Source organism: Periophthalmus magnuspinnatus, chromosome 15, assembly GCF_009829125.3.
Source record: "Periophthalmus magnuspinnatus isolate fPerMag1 chromosome 15, fPerMag1.2.pri, whole genome shotgun sequence".
Lineage (NCBI taxonomy): Eukaryota > Metazoa > Chordata > Actinopteri > Gobiiformes > Gobiidae > Periophthalmus > Periophthalmus magnuspinnatus.
The window spans coordinates 10,755,348-10,776,211 of NC_047140.1; the positions used below are offsets into that span (position 1 = coordinate 10,755,348).

Here is a 20,864-nt window from a genome sequence, read left to right on the forward strand (position 1 = left end):
GGCGCCCCTAGTACCTGCAGCACAGTGACAGCAGCTAGCCGCATTTGCAGCCCGTTTTCCCGCAGAATGAAGCCCTATTGTGGACGGTAAAAGCCCCGGAGTCCGCGTACACCGAGTTGTACCCCCGTGGAATGCCCTAGCGCCTCCCTGATCCCGTTACTTTCCGTGATTTCACCAACAAACAGCGACTTAGCCCCGGGTTCATTCACTCTGCCCCGGTTAGCTCCCGTTAGCACCGCGGGCTAGGCAACGTTAGCATCAGCTGGAGTCCATCTTCGAACCACCAGCCACGAAAAGGTGATATTATTCATATTTTAACCTCTACATCACATTTAACACAAGACAACACTCATAATGATCATTTTAGTGCAGATTATGTCATTGTTTTAAAAATAAAATTAAGTTTGAGCGGTTTCAACGTGAAAACTCGTCAGATTTCATTAGCATGTCTCATCTCGTGCAGATATTGAACAGATTTGAGCTTTAGCAGCTTCTCGCAATGTCATGCATTATTACAACATTTGACCTTTTATATTTAAACGATTTTCATAGTAGGGTTTGATTAATCTGACGTTTGAAAGTAAAAACATGCAATCTCGTTAGCATTTCCTTTAGCAGCCATAATTAGACGTTGCTGTTGTGTAAAGCTAGAAGTAAACGTGATGGTCTGTAGGTAGAACGTGTTATAAATGTTTTAAAATGCATGTCACTGTGTTGTCTCTCACTGACACTGTTGTGAAGGCTGTTCAATGTCCTGTTTAAGGTGATGAGCACCGACCTCAGATCCGCAGGTGGCCCAACACAGAACTGGGTTAGAGCCAACTGTACTGCTGTCTTTTGGCCTGTGTTTTATGCTCTAGACCAGCTCAATTAAACCGGATTCCATTACCCAGTCCTAAAGAAAACGACATTATAAATGCTACAATCAATACATGCTTATTTTTCCATTGAATAAAAGGAAGTTCTCATGGCACTACTCAGTTTGAGTAGTGCCTTCAATACAGAATGTAGAGAGGAGAGAGGATGGAGAGGAGAGAGGGGACAGGAGAGAGGGGACAGGAGAGAGGGGACAGGAGAGGGGACAGGAGAGAGGGGACAGGAGAGAGGGGACAGGAGAGAGGGGACAGGAGAGAGGGGACAGGAGAGAGGGGACAGGAGAGGATAGGACAGGACAAGATAGGACAGGACAAGATAGGATAGGAGAGGAGCGGACAGGATGCAGAGGACAGGACGCATATGGAGCAGAGGAGGGGGTCGGAGGAACCATAGGGTGCAAAGGGAGCAGAGGAGACTGTCAGAGAACCAGATGCAGATGAAAGGGGCTGAGGATGCAGAAGATCAGAGGAGACGGTCAGATGGAGCAGAAGATTCAGAGGAGAGGGTCAGAGGATGCAGATGAAGCAGAGGATGTAGAGGCTCTGATCGAGCAGAAGATCAGAGGAGTAGGGGCTCTTATAGTCCATATTATGCAGTTTATTTAATCTCCTCTTTCCTGTTCAAACCTCTTCTTTTCAAACATGGCATCTGTCCTCGCCTGTGCGATCTCTTGAGTCTCGTTGTTTCTGAGCTGTTAGTCAAACTCAGGGCTGCAGACTCACTTTAGGCTTAAATCCAGGTTAATCTCATACTTTACACCTGTTTGAGCCTCATTGTGAAGTCATGACAGGCACAGCTTCATGTTTAATCTACAGAATAATCTCTCTCTGTTTATCTTTTATGTCTCGCTGTGTGAAGTTTGAGATTGACGGATTTATATGGAATTTATTCACTGTATAATGTGTGGCGTATTAGACCTGGTTCAGACCAGTTTCAGACCAGTTTCAAACCTCGTTTCAGTCCCTAGTTTCAGTCCTGATTTAGTTCTGGTCCAGTCCTGGTTTAGTTCTGATCCAGTCCTGATTTAGTTCTGGTCCAGTCCTGGTTTAGTTCTGATCCAGTCCTGATTTAGTACTGGTTCAGTCCCAGTTTTAAACCAGTTTCTGTGTTTCAGATGGAGAGGAGTGTGTACATCGTTCAGGGGGAGGTGGGGCTGGTGGTCGGAGCCATTAAGAGGAATTCCCGCTGGAACACACACACACCGCTGGTAAGAACATGAACTACAACACAACTATCACACATCTGAGGCTTTATTGATAGTTTAGATTCACATCACTATGGGGGTGTTCTACATGTATGTGTTTGGAGGAATGTTAAACAGTTACCATGGTGACACAATGCACACATTAACAAATGCCAACAAAGAAAAAAAGTTTTAAGATTGTCTCAAAACCGAAGAAAAAATCCAAAAGTGATTTAAAGATCACATTTTGCGGAGCCTGTCATCAAGCCCAGCATTTATGGTCCTGTTAAAGAGTTTGATTTTCAACAAAAAGGTGAGAGTGAGTAACTGACAAACTGTTGGCTAATGCTAGCTAGCATGTGACTGTAATATTTGAGAGGGACTTGTTTAACAGCACAAATCAGCTCACCTGTTGTAGTTCAGATAAGTCAAATTGTGTTAAAATAAAGCTCAGATTAAAGTCTTACAAAGTCTCAGACAGAGTAGTGCCTACAGTTAGCATCACGCCACCAGAGAATGTTGATGATAACAGCTGCAAAGGATCTGTTTCACTTTTACATCAAACTCTCATGTCTCTCTCTGTCTGTGTCAGGATGAGGAGCAGGACCCCCTCCTGAACAGCTTCGCTCAGCTCAGAGATGTCCTCAACAACATTAAAGGTACGTTGCAAACATAGACTATAGAATTTGACTTATATAGTGTACAACTACCACTGGGACACTATGGGGAGCAGGGCCGATATGGATTTTTAAGCCGATATGATACCCGGTATTTGGCCTGCTTCTGATTTTTAACATGGTCGCTCACATGTAAAAAACTGACTTTTGCAGAATCAACAATCAAAGCCTCAAACTCTTATTTATCGCCGGTAAAAGCAGTGATATATTTTGTTGTTTGTCTGAAAGATACCAGACTTTTGAATATGACATGCTACAGTACCTCAGTTGATAGAGCGTTTGTCCACTGAGCTGAAGGTCCCGCTCTCGACATAAACATCATTGGTTGAGTGGTCAGATCCACTGACCCACAGGTTGGCAGTGCGATTCAACAGATTAATGCTGTCATTATCTCCTTGGGCAAGACACTTAACCCCTTCCCCCCACCCCCACCCCCTTGCCCCCATTTACAGATGGAACCAAAACTTTACACATAATATATAAAAAGCCACATCTGACACGTCACTGTTTTAGGTCAATTAGGACTACCACATTTTTTTCTATTTGGTAAATGCAGCAATAATGAGAGCATAATCATTTTCATGACTTCAGATGAAGTCAGATGTTTACATACATTTCATTAGTATTTGGTACCATCGCCTAAACTGTATGACTTGGGTCAAACATTTTGGATATCCTTCCACAAGCTTCTCACAATACCTGGCAGTAATGTTGGCTTATGGAGGTTGTCTTGCTCACATCGGCCTTTTCCCTGCCCATACATTTTTAATAGGACTGAGATCAGGGCTTCGTGATGGCTGCTCCTAAACATTGACTTTGTTATCCTTAAGCCACTTTGTAACCAGTTCTGCAGTATGCTTTGGGTCATTGTCGATTTAGAAGACCCATTTGCGCCCAAGCTTTAACTTCCTGGCTGATGTCTTGAGATGTTGCTGCAGAAGGTCTCTCGGCTGGCCTGAGAATGCCTTGGGGTCTCCCCAGAGAAGCTGGAGGACATGTCCGGGGTGAGGGAAGTCTGGGAGTCCCTGCTTAGAGTGCTGCACCCGTAACCCGACCCCACATAAGCAGAAGAAGATGGATGAATGGGTTCTTTCCTCATGATGCCATGTATTTTGTGAAGTGCACCAGTCCCTCCTGCAGCAAAACAACCCCACAACATGATGCTGCCACCTCTGTATTTCACACTTGGGATGGTGTTTTCAGTCTTGCAAGCTTCCCCCTTTTTCCTCCAAATGTAACAATGCTCATTATGGCGAAACAGTCCAATGGTTGGTTCAGTTTGGTCAGACCACAGGACATGTCTTCAAAAATGCAGGTCTTTGTCCCTGTGTGCATTTGCAAACGGTAACCTACCTTTTTATGTTATTTTGGAGTAATGACTTCTTCTTGGCAGAGTGGCCTTTCAGCCCATGTCGGCACAGCACTTGTTTCACTGTGGATAATGACGCATTCTTACTTGTTTCAGCCAGCATCTTCACAAGGTCTTTTGCCTTGTCTCATTATTCTGGCATTTAGCAAATAGAAATAATTTTGGTAATCCTAATTTACTTAAAACAGGAAAAGTTTAGTCTGATTTCATGTCAGACAGTGAGGGGAAAAAAACAAACCTTTGTGTCTTTTTATATAATGTATGTAAACTTCTGGTTTCAACTGTATCACCTGTCCGTAGTACACGGCGCTCTCTGCAGTTTGAGTATTTGTTTTATGTAGAGACAAATCTATGCATTTTTTAATCTTTTTGGGTTAATCATCATTAGAACATTATCCCCGGTTTAGTCTCATTTTAGGCCTTGGTTAGTCCTAATTTAGGCCTGATATAGTCCAGGATGAAGTGGTACCTGTGTAAAAACTTTGAGGACCTCTGCTCTAGAACAGACATTCAGATATTCTGTTCTATTCTACAAACAATTCTGTTCAGATCTTTTCAACATGTTCTAGTTGTTTCTTCTCATTGAGCCTCTGAAGTTGTATTTGGAGTGATTTTTTATTTATTTTCAAGATGCCATTTTGTCGATCTACCCACATTTTCACCTCCACAGGTACATGCCCACTGTGATGTACTTCATATACACTTCCTTTTCTAGTTTTATTTTCTTAATCGGTGATACGTGTAGAATTCGCATAGTTATTTTGGTACAAATGGAGGAAAAAAAAATGGGCTGCTAGTGTGATGTGCAGCTATCCACAGCGAGTGACGTGTCAGCTCCCATCGGGCACTGAGCCTGATTTTAAGCTTGACTTTTAAGCCTGACATTCTCCTTGAGTTCAGGAGCTGTGGCCTGGGGAGTTCTTTTCATAAGTTCTTCTTTGTCGAGTACCTGCTCATGTCTGTGTCACTCTGGTTCTGTTTGTATTTATCGGGTCACAGCTCCAGAAACTCAGATCATGAGGTTCTGACATGTTGGATCTTTAGCACAGACTCTCTCAGTGCTGCGTTGTTTTTTCTGAGTGTTGACATTGGTTAGTTTATATAGTGTAAACCGAGAACAACCCGTTTTGCCAAAGGTTAAATTGGTGCAGTGGTCCCAGCAGTCCGGGTCTTCAGCCCTGGTTCTGGTTATGTTCCTCTTTCTGGTTTGGTTCTGTTTCTGGATCTGTTTCTGTTTTGATACTGATTCTGGTCTTGTTTCTGGTTCTCATTCTATTTCTCTGTTTCTGGTTCTGTCTCTGTTTTGGTTCTGGTTCTATTTCTGGTCCTAGTCCTGTTTCTGTTCTTTGTCCTGGTCCAGTTTTTCTGGTTCTGTTTCTGTTCTATTTCTGGTTCTGGTTCTGGCTGTGGTTCTGTTTGTGCTGTTGTTGTGGGTCATACCTTTGCAATGAGGTAGCCACTGTTGGACTCTCTCCCTCAGTCAGTGAGAACCAGAGACCCCCCCCCCCCCCCCCCCCCCCCGCCTCCCTCTCTTTACACCAGCATCGAGCCTCATCTCTGGGTAACATCTCTGACCTCCTGTGCCATGGAAGCCTCAGACCTCCATCTCCTTTTATCCTTGGACAGTTTTACCCTCTTTCCTCCCACCTCCGCCCCAGCCCGATCCTCAGTCCAGGGATGCTCACTGTGATACTTTTACATTTTATTACTCAAGTCAACATGATTTAAAAGTGAATTCTTCATAAATCCGTTGTATAAAACACATTTTGTTACTCTACATTAAAATACTGTCTAAAATCCTGAACAGTGGCACCTCCTAATCCCCCTTCCCCAGCTGTGGTGTTCGTTCCTGGGCAGTGCTCTCTCCTCCTCCCCCTCTCTCCTCTGGTCCTCTGGGACTCTGTGGAGATGGACAGGCGCTTGTGGTTCTCTACAATCCTCCTCTAACCCTCCTTTCTCTCTTTCTCTCCCTCTTTCTGTGTCTCTCCCTCTTTCTCTCTCTTCAACTTGATCTGTTCAAAACCAAACAAACCCACTGCAGGATCCAAGCGTTCTGTAAACATATTTTATTCAGAGTTTAGCCCACAGTAAAGTCCGGCTCTAGCCCTGGTTTAGTCCAGACCCGGATCCTGGTTTAGACCTGGTTTCTGTCTTGGCTTTATGGATGCTAGAAAATAGAGGAACTTTGTAATTTGAAAAAACAAAAACAAACAAACTTGGATAGTTTTTTTTATTTATGTTTGTATTTGAGGTTGCCCTGTGCTTTTTCCCTGTGACCAGCCAGTACCTGGTTCAGATCTCACTGTCTGTTTGCGTGGGGAAGGCCATCCGATGCTGCTGAGATGTTGTCTTGTATTTTATTTGTTAAACTGAGATCAACAGTTGCTCAGTGGTTGGAGCAGTGCCCCTCTCCCACCCAAAGGTCAGAGGATGGATTCTTGCTTGGACCAAGTTTGTCATTGTACAATTTGGCCAGACACTTCTCTTACCTTTTCTAGTATGATTGTGGTGTGTGATTGTTGTTGGTGGGAGGGGCTAATAATAATTGTTAACCCCACCATTTTTATTTGTTTTATGTATTTAATATTTGATGAGGTAAGTCCGTTGAGAACACAGTCTCATTTGAGGCAGAGGCATAAAACATAATGTGAAGCAGTGGATCAGAACATGAGACAGTGACACATTTGCACATTAAAGATATGAAAGAAGCATGAGCACTGACCTTGTAAAATCCTCTGGGTTGAAAAAAAAAAACAAGCTAAGTTTTAAAGTCTGCTGTTGGTGTTTTCTGTCACTTACTGCGGAGAACTGAAATCAGGACCAGCCCAAAGCTGTGTGGGCTTTAGGAAGGACCAGGGTGATATAGCGGCTGGAGCTGGGGACGTTTAGGAAGGACCAGGGTGATGTAGCTGGTGGAGTGTGTGGCTGGAGCTGTGGAGGTTTAGCAGTGGGCTGAGGGAGGACAGGGTTTTACCCATTAGACTTGGACACCAGTCTGTTTATGTTTGGGTGGAGATAGGAACTGAAGTCTGCAGAGATGGAGCTAAAGGCTGCTCCTGAGACACTCCACTCACCCTAAGTTGTATTTGCAGTGATTCATGTTTGAGAAATCTTTAATGTCTTATTTTCAAGACACCATTCTGTTGATCTACCTCTATCTTCACCTCCACCGGTACATGGCAACTGTGACACATGCACTGTCTTCAGTTTTATTTTCTTAATTGGTAATGCTCATAGGATTCGGCAGCATCACGTAGTCATTTTGGTACAAATGAAAAAAAAATTGGGCTGCTCTCTAGTGTGATGTGCAGCTATCCACATGGGGCGCCACATGCGGCGCTTTGTTGTGATGGCGTTTACACCGACTTCAGCTCCACTTGGTCGCCGCAGAAGTCAGAGGACCTGTTTCATTCATTGTTTTAGATGAATATTGTAATTTTAAATGTGTAAATTATAACTCAATAATCCATGGGTTACAGCCATTATAGGTATAGACAGAATAGGTCTGATTTAAGTGAAGGTCAGTAGACGAGAGTAGAGACCAGGGCACTGGGGCAGAGCAGATGCAGTGACCTCAGCTCTGAAGAATCTCAGGCTTCACTGTTTGAGTTTGACTTTTCCCGTGTCCAAAAGTTCATCATTTATTCAGCTACAACAACATGGATCTTTGAATTTTCTGTGGCTCTAAAAACCTGAAGAATCGACACTAAACCAGTTTAATCAGGTCTAAAGCAGCTCTGCCCAAACCTGTAAATGTGCTGGAGCTTTTAAATGTTGAGACATTTAAAAGGTCTATGTCTGGACTGTGTGACACTTCACTCCTCTCCTTCTTTCTGCTTCTCTCCCTTCCCTTCCCTTCTCTTTCACTTTCTCCCTCTCTTCTCTCTCTCATTCTTTCTCTCCTATCCTCTTTCCCCTGTATCTCCATTTCCTGCTCTCATTCTAGCTCTTTTCTCCCCTTCCCTCTTCTCTCTTTCTCCCTCTCTTCCCTCGCCTTCCCTCTTCTCTCTCTTCTCTCCCTTCTCTCCCTCTGTCTTTCTCTCTCGTTCTCTCTACTCTTTCTCACTGTCTCTCCTCCCCTTTCTCTCTCTTTTTCTCTCTTTCTCTCTTCTCTCTCTCTCCTCTCCACTGTCCAGTGTTTTCAGATTTTTTTCTCTAAGTTTGATGGACAGTGGCAGGTGTAGGCCCCATTCTTTCTGTTCCCTCTCCTCGTTTCTATCTCTCTCATTCTCTCCCTCCCCCTTTCTCACAACCTCTTCCTCTCTCCCTCTCCTCCCGCTCTCCGGACATGTCTCTCCCTCCTCTCTCTCTCTTCTTGGTTCCTTCTCCCCCTCCCCCCCCCCCTCTTTTTTCTCCTGCTTCCCCTCTTCTTGGCTCCTTCCCTCCCTCTCTCTGGACACATCTCCTGCTCTCTCTCCTTTGCTCCTTCTGTCTTTCACTCTCTCTCTCTCTGGACACATCTTACCCCTCTCCCTCCTCTCTCTCTGTCTGTACTTGTTTGCTGGTGTCCCACTCCTCCTCTCCTTCTCTCCTCTTCTCCTCCCCCTCAGCTCCTCACTCTTTCTCGACTTGTCTGCTGGAGTGTGTCAGTGGGAGATGGATGACTATGGGAACGGAAGCTGTTCTTGTCATTTCCTCTCTTCGGTTCTGGTTGCTTCTCTGGTTTAAACCTCATTTACACCTGTGCTTTTACACGCGTGTCTCACAATCACTCAAATATTCAACATCGCACATTCTAAATGCTGTGGAGCCCTAAGCCCTCGCCCACTTACCAAAGGGTCACTGGTTCAAACTGTAGAAGTGAAATAGCCCTTCTTTTTTCTACATTGCATTTTTATCAATTACACATCCCAATGTTACACCATCTGAAATGTTTTTATCAACTCATAACACCGACAGAAACTCATCTACTCCTCTCACTGCTCTCTCCCCTCCCCACTCCCCTCTCCTCCTTTCCTCCTCTCCTCCTCTCTTCTCTCCTCTTGTCTTTTTCTCTCTCCTCTTCCCCTCTCCTCTTCTCTCTCCTCTTCTCCTCTCTCCTCCTCTCCTCTCTCTGATGTTTGAATTGAGTCCTCTCCTCTGTTTGTTTTGACAGCTCTGATCTGCTCTTAGCTCCTTTCCTCCATCACTGTTGAATTATTCTATCTCTCCTCCTTATCCTCCACTCCCCTCACTCTCGTCTCTCTCTCTTTGCATCCTGTACTGGATTTCTGCACCGCGGCTTCGTCAAATCCCTTTATTTTTATTCATGCGCTTTCCCTCTCCCCAGACGCCTCCCGCAGTGGCCTTTGATTGGCAGGTGCCGGTTTGCAGGGTCTAATTGAGAGGAGAGGGTTTGGGGAGCGGGGAGGAGGATTATGGGCTGCGTTCGTTACCTTTGTGTGGTCGACCCTGAAGAAGACAGAGCTGCGTTTGACAAAGAAACAAGAAACTGCGATCGATGTTTTGATTGGATGATGTATTCAGCGGAGAGACGCGGGAGCGGCGGCGTCTGCACCTGGAACGCAGCGGCTCACACATGTAAACACAAGCAGCCGGGAGTTCAGGGGTAAAGGCTCAAAGCTCGTGGGATGGACTGACAAAAGGGACAAAATATAAGGTTTCAAAACACTTTGTTTGTGTGAGCTACAGTGGAAATGGGGCTCTTTGGAACAGGTCCTTAATGTGAACAGTTTGAATCGGATCTCATTTTTTAAAAGAACCAAATCTTTATCTTTATAATTTGTATGCATTTTAACACTGATTAACCCTGAATGAACACAAAAATCAGCCCAGAAGCAGAGCAGGCTACCTTTAGCGGAAGTGACCTCAGGGAAAGAAAGTGCCTGATTGTCTGTTATTAATATTCATATCTGGATTTGGGGACAAGGGTCCAGGATCATGTAAAGCAGGTTAATATAAATTTTTAAAACGCACATAGAAAGTGAATTGGAGCCAGAGTCAATGGAGCTGGAAGTGCGCCCATGCTCACTTCCTACTTGGAACGCAGCGGATAGCAGGTTAGCTATGTCCATTTATATATGCAGGATATGGTTCAGATCATCTTTTGCTTGGGTTTTAGTGAGGGCCACAAAGTCCTGACCCTTCTGAAGTGTCTGGTTTACTGTATTTGAAGTGTGTTTTAAGTGTGTTGTTAGCATGATGTTAGCATGTTTTTAGCATGTTGTTGGTCTGTTGTCCTTCTCTATAATCTGGTGTCTGAGACATTTTCACTAATTCTCCTCTTTTCCTCGTCGTCTGTCGTCAGACTCCTTCAGACGCTTCAGTTCAAACTCAGGGGCAGACAGCTGCAGAGCACTGTAAAAACTACCACCTGTCACACATGAGCCTGCTTTTGAACCATGGGCCAGAAGTGTAGGCCTGGTTTAGTTCCTGGTTTAGTTCCTGGTTTAGTTCCTGGTTTAGTTCCTGGTTTAGTTTGTGGTTTGAGTCCTGCTCGAGTCCTGGACTGGACCATTACTTCAGCTCTTATTTTCTTACACAGATAATCAACTATGATGTTAGCAGCTACTATTTTTAACCTGATTTTGATGACCCATCTCCCAGAGCCAGGTCCATTTAGAACACACATGGAACCCTTTCTGGACAAGATACATTACAAGTCATCAAAATCTAAAGGCTATAAAAAAACTGAGTACTTCAGAAGACAGGACTTTAAAGCAGTGATGAAAGGAGCTGAATATTTTTTACAGTGCAGTTGTCACTTTTTTGTGTTCTCTCCTGTGTTTGGACCCACTGCAGCCTCATGCCCCTGTCATACCCCTTTTATCCCACATATCTGCCCCCCTGCCCCTCCTCGCCCCCCTGCCCTTCCTCACGCCCCTCCACCCCCCCATTAGTTTTGGTCCCCTGGTTCAGTCCCCTGGTTCAGGTCTAGTCCTGGACTAGTCTCCAGTTTAGTCCCCAGTCAAGTCCCTGGTTAATTCCCAGTTTCATCCAGTGCTTGATGAAAAGAGCCGTATATTTTTACAGTGCAGTTGTCGTTTTGGTTTTGTCTTTGTTCTTATGTTTGGACCCACAGCAGCCTCGTGCCCCTGTCATACCCCTTTTACCCCACATATCTGTGCCCCCCTTCCCCCTTCCTCACCCTCCCCCCCCTCCCCTGAACACCCCCCCCCCCATGTGTCACCTGATCTCCCTCATAAATCAGAGCGCGTTTCGTTGGCAGAACACAGCTGCTGGATTCCTCTGAGGACCAGCTCATAATTCATGTCCTCACACACTTCTCTAAATCTGTGTACTCTGCCTCCCTCAGCCTGACAGGCGACAAACAGGGCCAGAGGAGCAGGGCCAGAGGAGCAGGGCCAGAGGAGCAGGGCCAGAGGAGCAGGGCCAGAGGAGCAGGGCCAGAGGAGCAGGGCCAGAGGAGCAGGGCCAGAGGAGCAGGGCCAGAGGAGCAGGGCCAGAGGAGCAGGGCCAGAGGAGCAGGGCCAGAGGAGCAGGGCCAGAGGAGCCAATTTTATGTTCAGATTTTTGTTGTTGTTGTAAGAGTTCTAAAATAATTGCAGGCCCTGCTCATGTTTATCATTGACCAGGTCTGTTCTCCTGCTGTATTTCTCCAACCACACCACAACATCGGGGAGGGCACCTAACACACCCACAGCATCTGCAGATTAACTAGAACTATTTCACCTGCCCCCCTCTCAGTCTATCACTACAGGGATACAGGAGGATGGGAGGGCATTTGACACACAGGGATACAGATGGGAGGGCATCTGACACAGGGTTACAGGAGGATGGGAGGGCATCTGGTGTAGTTGTAACATAAGTCTTGTTCTTGCTGAGAGCCTGCTATTTCAGCCACACTTGAGTCTGTGTAAATCAGTGGGAGCTGTCACTTAGCCTAAAGCCGGGCTAGATTAAACCTGGATTAACTTGTGCTTGGGTTAATCCTTTAAACTCACACACGGCGTCGTAAAGTTAACTGTGTCTCCGGAGAACACTCGGAGCTCCTCATAAAACCAGGCGCTAAAACAGGATCACAACCGGATTATGGAGATCCAGAGACGTGGACTGAACCAGGTCTAGAGCAGGTCCTGGGTCCATGAATCCAAATGTGGAATGATATCACAAAGTAGAAAGAAACACTGGAGTCCCAGAGGTCAGTGTGATTATAATACTCGGGATTTAAAGCACAGCCTCTAGTCATACTTCATCACTCTGGGGGTGTTCTGCATGTATTTGTATGGAGGGATGTTCAGCAGTTACCATGGTGACACAATAAACACATTAACAAACACTGACAGAAAAAAGTTCTAAGATGAAAACTCCAAACAGTATTTAAGTAAAAGTTCATGGGCCTGTTGAGGAGTTTGATTTTACACAAAAAGGTGAGAGTGACTGCTGCCTAATGCTAGCCTGTGACTATGATGTTATTTGAGAGGAACTTGTTTAACAGCACAAATCAGCTCACCTGTTTTAGTTCAGATAAGTCAGTTCTTTATGGTCAGATTGTGTTAAAATAAAGCTTAGATTAAAGTCTAACAGAGCTTCAGACAGAGCTGTGCGTACAGTTGCATTCACCGGGGGTGTGATGCTTTCAGCTGCAAAGTGTCAATAGCCACAGCTGCCCCGGAGCTGGCAGAGAGAGGTGTGGCTGCCAGTCTGCACCAGATCAGCCATCAGCCCTGTTGTCACTCAGTCACTCTGTACAAATTTAATTAAAACATGTACGAAACCCAAGGTCATCTAGTCAAGTACCTTAATGACTGCCAACTGTCCAGTTTAAGACCTGGTTTAGTCCTGGTCCAGTCCTGGTTCAGTCCCATGTTTCCTCAGTGTAACCCTCATATGTCATGTGTCTTTGCATGTGTCTGTTCGGTGTTGTCTTTCTGGCTCTGCTCCTGTCGTCTCTGCTCTTTAGCTGAGATTTATGCCCCCCCCCCCCTCATCCCCCTTTCCTTACCCTTTTCCTCACCCTCCTGCTCACCCCACCCCCCTCCTGTCCAGGATCACACAGGTGTCGGTCCACATCTGCTGTCAGAGCCTCACGGAACGTGCTCAGATTGACCCACACTCATGTTTCCTGTCTGGGGCGACTGTGTTTGCCCAGTAACCTCATGGTTGCTGGTTTGATTCCCGTTCCTTACCGTGTTACTGTGATTATATGGTACTTACATTTATGCTCTTAAAGCCCAGCTAATCTGAGTAGTGATTCATGGACTAAATGAAGACTAGATTGTACCGGGGCTGTACCGGGGCCAACATATAGTGTCTTCCTTTCATAATTTTAGTAGAAGACAATGCTCCCCCCACTCTCCTATTATCCTCTTCTCTCTCCCTCTTCCTGTAGCCTATAGCTGGAGGTGTCGGACTGTTCTCTCCCCTCTCTTCTCTTCCCCTCCTCTTTCTCCCCCCTGTTCACTCCTTTTCTCCTATAGCTAGAGGTGTCATAAATCTGTCCTGGTTAACGTGGTGCTAACAGGTCGGTGACAGCACGGCTTATGGCATCTGCTCCACAGTCCATCAGCCCTGGACACGCACGAGCCACAGAGGAGGCACCGGGGGACCAGGGGGACCAGGAGGACCAGGGGCTAGGAGCCAGAGAAGTGGCAGACCCACTTAATAAGTCAAATTGTTGATAGTTTTAGGTTTTTAGGATGTTCTCTGTGATGAGGCTGATTTTCCCCATGAAGGCAGCGTGTGTATTTATACGGATGATGTTAAAAGCAGAGAGTTGTGCCACTTTGGTCTTTGTTGACAATACAGCTGCAGAGTCTCCTGCAGTATGGACCAGAACATTACCAGGTTTATTATTGATACTCTACAGCTGATGTCATCAAATTTCCTGGGCATGTGATGCTACCTTTTTTCACTGCTCTGTCTGAAGCTCTGTTAGACCTTTATGGGGGAATGTTAAACTGTGTTCAAATAAAAGCCAGATAAACTTACATGTAGCACACCAAAGTCAAAGTATCAACAGTTAAAGCTGGACTGGAGCTGATGACAGGAGCCAGAGGTGACCGTGTGACCCCGGTGTGACCCCATCTGACCTCTGCGTAACCTCTGCGTAACCTCTGCATGACCTGGGAGACAAGGGTAAACAAACATGGCTGATTACAGGTGACAGGTTTAAGTGGGCTCTTCAGTCCTCTTCAGTCAGGGGACATGTTCCTGCTGCAGTCGCCCTGAGGCAGACGGACAGAGAAGTGGCCATGGCACATAAACTTATCTTATATTTTTATTCCACATTTAGAAAGGTCATTAAAATGTATTGAGAGATGATGGAAGTGCTCCACCATTAGTGAGAATATTATCTCTGGTCTTGGGTCTGGTCTCTGGTCTCTTATCCCTTGTACCTGGTCCAGTCTCATGTCTCTGGTCCCTTTTCTGGTCTCTGGTCTCTCAACTCCTCTCTGTCTCGCATCTTTGTCTCCATCTGTGCAGACTGAGCATGTGCAGAGACCGTTTCATGATGTGCCGATGCTTTATTGCTTTTACAAACTTGAACTGTGTCGTTAGCATAGAACACATAGCTCAGCAGGGGCATGCACGTTGCCAGATATTACGACGGTTGCCAGGTATGGACCGGCAGTAAAAGTGTTTGTGAAACTAAAATAGTGACTGGATTTGAGACGTGACAAATGTGTGAAGTCCAAAGGTCAACTTTGGACTGGAGCTAATGAAATGAAACGAGAAACCTGGGGCTTATGGTCAGAAAGGTACAATATTTAAAATTTAAATATTTATTCTAAAACTAATTATTATTGTTGGGCCTTCCACCTGCATGTTTATCTCGCTCTCTTTGGGTGCGGAGGGAGGTATTCCTGCAAAAAAAGCTTTCTGAGCTTTCAAAAAACAAATCTGAAGAGGTTTTATATGTCATCCATGCATGTTTGAGTAATTTCGTGGTCTCTCCTGGGCCCTATTTGAACCCTCTTTAGCAGTACGAGCTTGTACAAGACTCCACCCACAAGCCTACGTCACCCATGCTCCTACATGACAATTCACCAAAAATATACAAAAACGTGATACAAAACTGTACACAGCAACTTGACAAAGCTGATGTGCAGTAGTTTCATTAGTGGGATGCAATCCGATTGTGTTGTGATAGTGCTCTGAAGGGGGAGTGACTTAGCACAGGAAGCAAAGGGAGGATAAACTTAGAGCCTCAAAAATAAAAGTGAAACTTATAAAACGTTGGTTTTGGGTAATATAGCATTTTCAAAACAATAAACTGTAATATGGTGATCTAAATATGTTATGTCTTACAGTTACCGTATTTTCTGGACTATGTTGCTCCGGAGTATAAGATGGACCAATGAAAAAATGCTGAATAATGAAGAAAAAAACATATATACGTCGCACTGGACTATAAGTTGCATGTTTTGGGGAAATTTATTTAACAAAAACTGAGACCAAGAACAGACATTTTGTCTTTAAAGGCAAGTTATAATAATAATAAAAAATGGTGAACAACAGGCTGAATAGCAGTACAGCACGCTAACGTAACACATTTATATTTATTAAGTTAGTTGTCTATGCGTCATGTAGCTGAATACATGTCGGTATATGCTAACGAAAGATATTAATTGTTAATCAGATAACTAAAGCATAAAAAACAATCTAACAAGTTTACTTTCGATCTCAGTCCAAATTCTTCATCTTCGGCCGCATGGCTGCCATACTGGTACACAAGCCTAGAGTGCCCTGGCGTGGTTGTCAATGTAACAACAACAAAGATGTGAACTTATATATTTTAATAATTTCACATATAAGTCGCATCTGAGTGTAAGTCACACCCCCGGCCAAACTATCAAAAAAAAGTGCAATTTATAGTCCGGAAAATACAGTAATATTCTATAGAAGTAAACTACCCCAAGGAAGTAAAATACCCCCTCTGAGGCAGGTAGTTGAGTTCAAAATCTAAGGTTTGTCCCCGGTTTGTCCCCGGTTTGTCCCCGGTTTGTCCCCGGTTTGTCCCCGGTTTGTCCCCGGTTTGTCCCCGGTTTGTCCCCGGTTTGTCCCCGGTTTGTCCCCGGTTTGTCCCCGGTTTGTCCCCGGTTTGTCCCCGGTTCGGCACCGGTTCGGCACAGGTTCGGCACAGGTTCGGCACCGGTTCGGCACAGGTTCGGCACAGGTTCGGCACCGGTTCGGCACCGGTTCGGCACAGGTTCGGCACAGGTTCGGCACAGGTTCGGCACAGGTTCGGCACAGGTTCGGCACAGGTTCGGCACAGGTTCGGCACAGGTTTAGTTGGGCTGCATTGTGTCACTGTCGTTTTTTCTTTGGCTTCGCAGAAAGAAGTTCTGGGTTTCAGTCCCAGATGTGTTAGAGCATCTCTGTGTGGAGTTTAGGAGTAGTCTTCATCACAAAGGGTTTATTCCTGATTGTTTTTAAAGAGGCTGATTTGAGTTTATTCCTGATTGTTTTTATAGAGGCTGATTTGAGTTTATTCCTGATTGTTTTTAATAGAGGCTGATTTGAGTTTATTCCTGATTGTTTTTAATAGAGGCTGATTTGGGTTTATTCCTGATTGTTTTTATAGAGGCTGATTTGGGTTTATTCCTGATTGTTTTTATAGAGGCTGATTTGAGTTTATTCCTGATTGTTTTTATAGAGGCTGATTTGGGTTTATTCCCGATTGTTTTTATAGAGGCTGATTTGGGTTTATTCCCGATTGTTTTTATAGAGGCTGATTTGGGTTTATTCCCGATTGTTTTTATAGAGGCTGATTTGGGTTTATTCCCGATTGTTTTTATAGAGGCTGATTTGGGTTTATTCCCGATTGTTTTTATAGAGGCTGATTTGGGTTTATTCCCGATTGTTTTTAAAGAGGCTGATTTGAGTTTATTCCCGATTGTTTTTAAAGAGGCTGATTTGGGTTTATTCCTGGTTCTTTTTATAGAGGCTGATTTGGGCTTATTCCTGGTTCTTTTCATGGAGGCTGATCTGTGCAAATGTTTGGATCTTGTTTGGCTGGGTCCACATCAGCCTGTGTCAGCCCATGTCGACCTGTGTCAGCCATGTTGTTTTGGAGCAGTGATGTAGAGACGCGCTCTGGAGCTTTGGGGGTCGTTAGCTCAGAGCTGGGACCAAACTGAAGCTAGTGGCTCTGAACCATAATCCTACTGCAGCCCACAGACCTGCCCTGCTCTGGATCTGCTAATAAACCTCTGAGCATCAACAAGGAGGAGGAGAGGACAGAGAAGAGAGGGAGGAGGTGAGAGGGAAGAGAGAGGGAAGAGAGAGGGGGGAGAGGGGAGAGGGGAGAGAGAGGAGAGGAGGAGAAGAGAGGGGAAAGATTCTGACAGACCTGCCCTGCTCTGGATCTGCTAATAAACCTCTCAGCATCACAGAGGAGGGAGAGAGGAGAGAGGGAGGACGAGGGAGAAGGGAGAGAGGAAGAAGAGAGCAGAGAGAGGAGGAGGAAAGAGGAGGGGAGGAAGAGAGGAGAGAACTTAAGTTAAAACTGGTGGGTCAGTTCTGTGTGTGATAAAGGGGCTGTGCAAAGGAGACATATAAAGATGGACAAGTCTCCATCAGTCTATTACATATGAAATGTCCTCTTGTTCCTATTATATATATGTAAATATTATTAACTCTGTATAATGGCCCAGGGGCAGAGGGACGACCTCAGACTTTTGGAAACGCTGAAAACAGTATCAAGAACAGTAAGAAAATCCACAGTGACACGAAAGGCTTTTGACATAATTTTCCTGCCTCAGTTTGACATCTCTCCCCCACTCTCTCCCTCTCCCTCTCTCCCTCTCTCTCTCTCTCTCTCTCTCTCTCTCTCTCTCTCTCTCTCTCTCTCTCTCTCTCTCTCTCTCTCTCTCTCTCTCTCTCTCTCTCTCTCTCTCTCTCTCTCTCTCTCTCTCTCTCTCTCTCTCTCTCTCTCTCTCTCTCTCTCTCCTGGCATGTTCTTAACTCTACTTCTCTGTCCTCCCCCTCTCCTCTCTGTCCCGATGCATTCCTAGCGCCCCCCCCCCCCTCCCTCTCTCTTGTCTCTCACCCTTTAGTCTGTCACCCTCTCGGGACGTTCCTAACTCTCGCCCTCTGTCTATCGTTTCTCTCCCTCTAGTCTCCCTCTCCTTCCCCTCTCTCTCTATCCCAGCGCGTTCCTAACTCCTCCCCCTTTGTCCCTCTCCCTCCATGTCCCCCCTCTCCTTTGTCTCCTTTTTCCCTTCTTCCCTCTTGTCTCTCTCCCTCTCCCCCCCCCCGTCTCCTCCCTCTGTCCCGGCGCATTCCTAGCTCTCCCTCGATGTCCCCCCCCCCACTCTATCTGTCCCTGCGAGTTCCTAACTCTCTCCCTCTGTCCCTCACCCTCTCATCTCATCCTCTCCTCTGTCTCTGTCCATCTCTCCCTCTCCTCTTCCCCCTCTCCTATTCTCTCTTTCTCTCTGTCCTGTCTCTGTCCCGGCATGATCTTAAGTCTCCCCTTCTGTCCCCCTTCCTCAAGCCTCTCTCCCCCTCTCCTCCTCCCCATCTCCTCCTCTTTTTCTTTGTCCTGTCTTTGTCCCAGCGCGTTCTTTACTCGTTCCTCTCTCCCTCCCGTCTTTCCCTGTCCTCCTTCCCCTTCCCTCTCCTCTAATTTCCTCTCTTTCTCTCTGTCCTGTCTCTGTCCCAGGACATTCCTAACTCTTTCTCCTCTCTCCCTCTCCTCCTCTCCTCCTCCCCCTCTCCTCCTCTCCTCTCTTTTTCTGTGTCCTGTCTCAGTCTTGGCACGTTCCTAACTCTCGCTCCTCTCTCTCTCTGTCTCATCTCTCCCTTTCCCCCTTTCCCTCTTGTCTCTCTCCCTCTCCTTCTCCCCCTCTCCTCTCCTCTCCTCTTTCTCTCTGTCCTGTCTCTGTCCCGGCACTTTCCCAACTCTCGCTCCTCTCTCCCTCTCATCTCCCTCTCTCTCCGTCTTGTCCCCCCCCCCTTCTCCCTCTTCCTATAGTTTCTCTCCTCTCCCTCTCTCTCCCTCTGCTCATCCCCCTCTCCTCTCTTTCTCTCTGTCTGTCTGTTGGCGCATTCCTAACTCTCTCTCCTCTCCTCTTTCCTTCTTCCTCTCTCCTCTCCTCTTTCTCTCTGTCCTATCTCTGTCCTGGTGTGTTCCTAACTGTCGCTCCTCTCTTCCTCTCATCTCTCTCCCTCTCCTCCTCCCCCTCTCCTCTCCTCTATTTCTCTCTGTCCTGTCTCTGTCCCGGCGCGTTCCTAACCTCACGATGCTGGAATGCTGAAGTGGACATTTTTGCGTTGACGTGGGAAAAGCACCTTTCAGATTCACTGGGCTGGAAAAGTTGCTCTGTTTTTATTTTGGCCTGACTTCCTGGAAGCCATTATGGAGCTGTCAGAGCTGTGAGTTTAGCGTAGGACAACACGAGGACGCCGCGTCGCCTCCCATCCACTAACGAGAGGGGCTACGGGGACAAGAGAGGAGCAGGGAGGAGCAGTGAGGGGCAGGGACCAGAGGAGCAGAGAGCGTGGGCCTAGAGTAGTGTGGGCCTAGAGTAGTGTGGGCCTAGAGGAGCGTGGGCCTAGAGGAGCGTGGGCCTAGAGGAGCGTGGGCCTAGAGGAGCGTGGGCCTAGAGGAGCGTGGGCCTAGAGGAGCGGGGGATTTGTCTCTGTGTCTGCTCCTCACAGTTCATGCCCAAAAGTAATCTTATGTGAACAGCACGCTGCCAGGGTCCACCCAGTTCACCCTCTGCTCGTGTGATCGTGTTAGCCTCGTTAGCCTCGTTAGCTCAGTCCCAGAGCTGAGCTTGGCCCTGGATCGATCCCATCACCTCAGGGTCACAGAAACCCACACTCCACTGCTCCTCCCCATGTTCTGCTGTCTCAATCGTTCTAATAGAAGTCTGAACCAGGTCTAAGCCCAGGTCTAATTAAAATTGTATTTGTTTATTTTTTTATTTTGAGAAGGACAGGAACACAAGTAGAAACTAGACCTGGTCTGGCCCAGGTCTTAAACCAGGTCTAAACCAAGGTCTAAACCCAGGCCTAACCCAGGTCTAATTCAATTGTTATTATTATTATTTTTTTTTTTGAGAAAGACAGTAACACTAGGGGAAAGTAGACTAGGCCTAAACCCAGGTCTAAACCCATGTCTGGACCAGGTCTAAACCCATGTCTGGACCAGGTCTAAACCCATGTCTGGACCAGGTCTAAACCCATGTCTGGACCAGGTCTAAACCCCGACCTTGACCAGGTCTGGACCAGGTCTAATGGATTCAGATGTTGTATTCAGGTTGTGGTACCTTCTCCTCTCTGGGTTATTGTTGTGGATGCGGTTGATTGGTTTGTTTCCATGGCGCCTTCTGTGACTCAAACTGGCACAATTAAAGTATGGCTCTGTTGCCGTCGGTTACAGACCAGCGCACGACGCAAACTAAACCCACGAGAAATTAAAAGTTTTCCTCCGCGCGCCGGAATATCTTTAGCATTCCCATTCACCAAGGCTCTGTCCAGGGACGAGACCGGATTAAGGAGAGGGGAGAGAGGGAGAAGATAGGAGAAAGGGAGGAGGCGGGGGAGCGCCTGAAGAGAGAGTAGAGAGGAGGAGAAGAGAAAGGGAAAGAGATGAGAGAGTGAGAAAAGGGAGAGAGAGAGAGCGATGGGAGGAGAGATGGGGAGGAGGGGAGAGAGAGAAGAGACCAGTAGAGGAGGAAAGGAGAAAGAGGACCCATCATCTCTGGTCTCTGGTCTTTGGACCTGGGTTAGGGCCTGGGTTTGGACCTGGGTTTTAGACATGGGTTTAGACCTGGGTTAGACCATGTTTAGGTTTGTGAATGGATGGTCTTTTTTGGCCGATAGGGACCTGGTTAAGACATGTTTA

General features: G+C 46.3%; 1 protein-coding gene across 1 annotated transcript in view; it reads left to right on the forward strand.

The window, feature by feature from the left end:
• gbf1 (golgi brefeldin A resistant guanine nucleotide exchange factor 1) overlaps nucleotides 1-20,864 on the forward strand; it is a 61,906-nt gene continuing 41,042 nt past the window's right edge. The window contains exons 1-3 of the mRNA XM_055227126.1: nucleotides 1-297; nucleotides 1,991-2,083; nucleotides 2,652-2,718. Coding sequence (XP_055083101.1) covers nucleotides 1,991-2,083; nucleotides 2,652-2,718 — 160 coding nt within the window. The 5' untranslated portion in view covers nucleotides 1-297. The remainder of the gene's footprint in view (nucleotides 298-1,990; nucleotides 2,084-2,651; nucleotides 2,719-20,864) is intronic.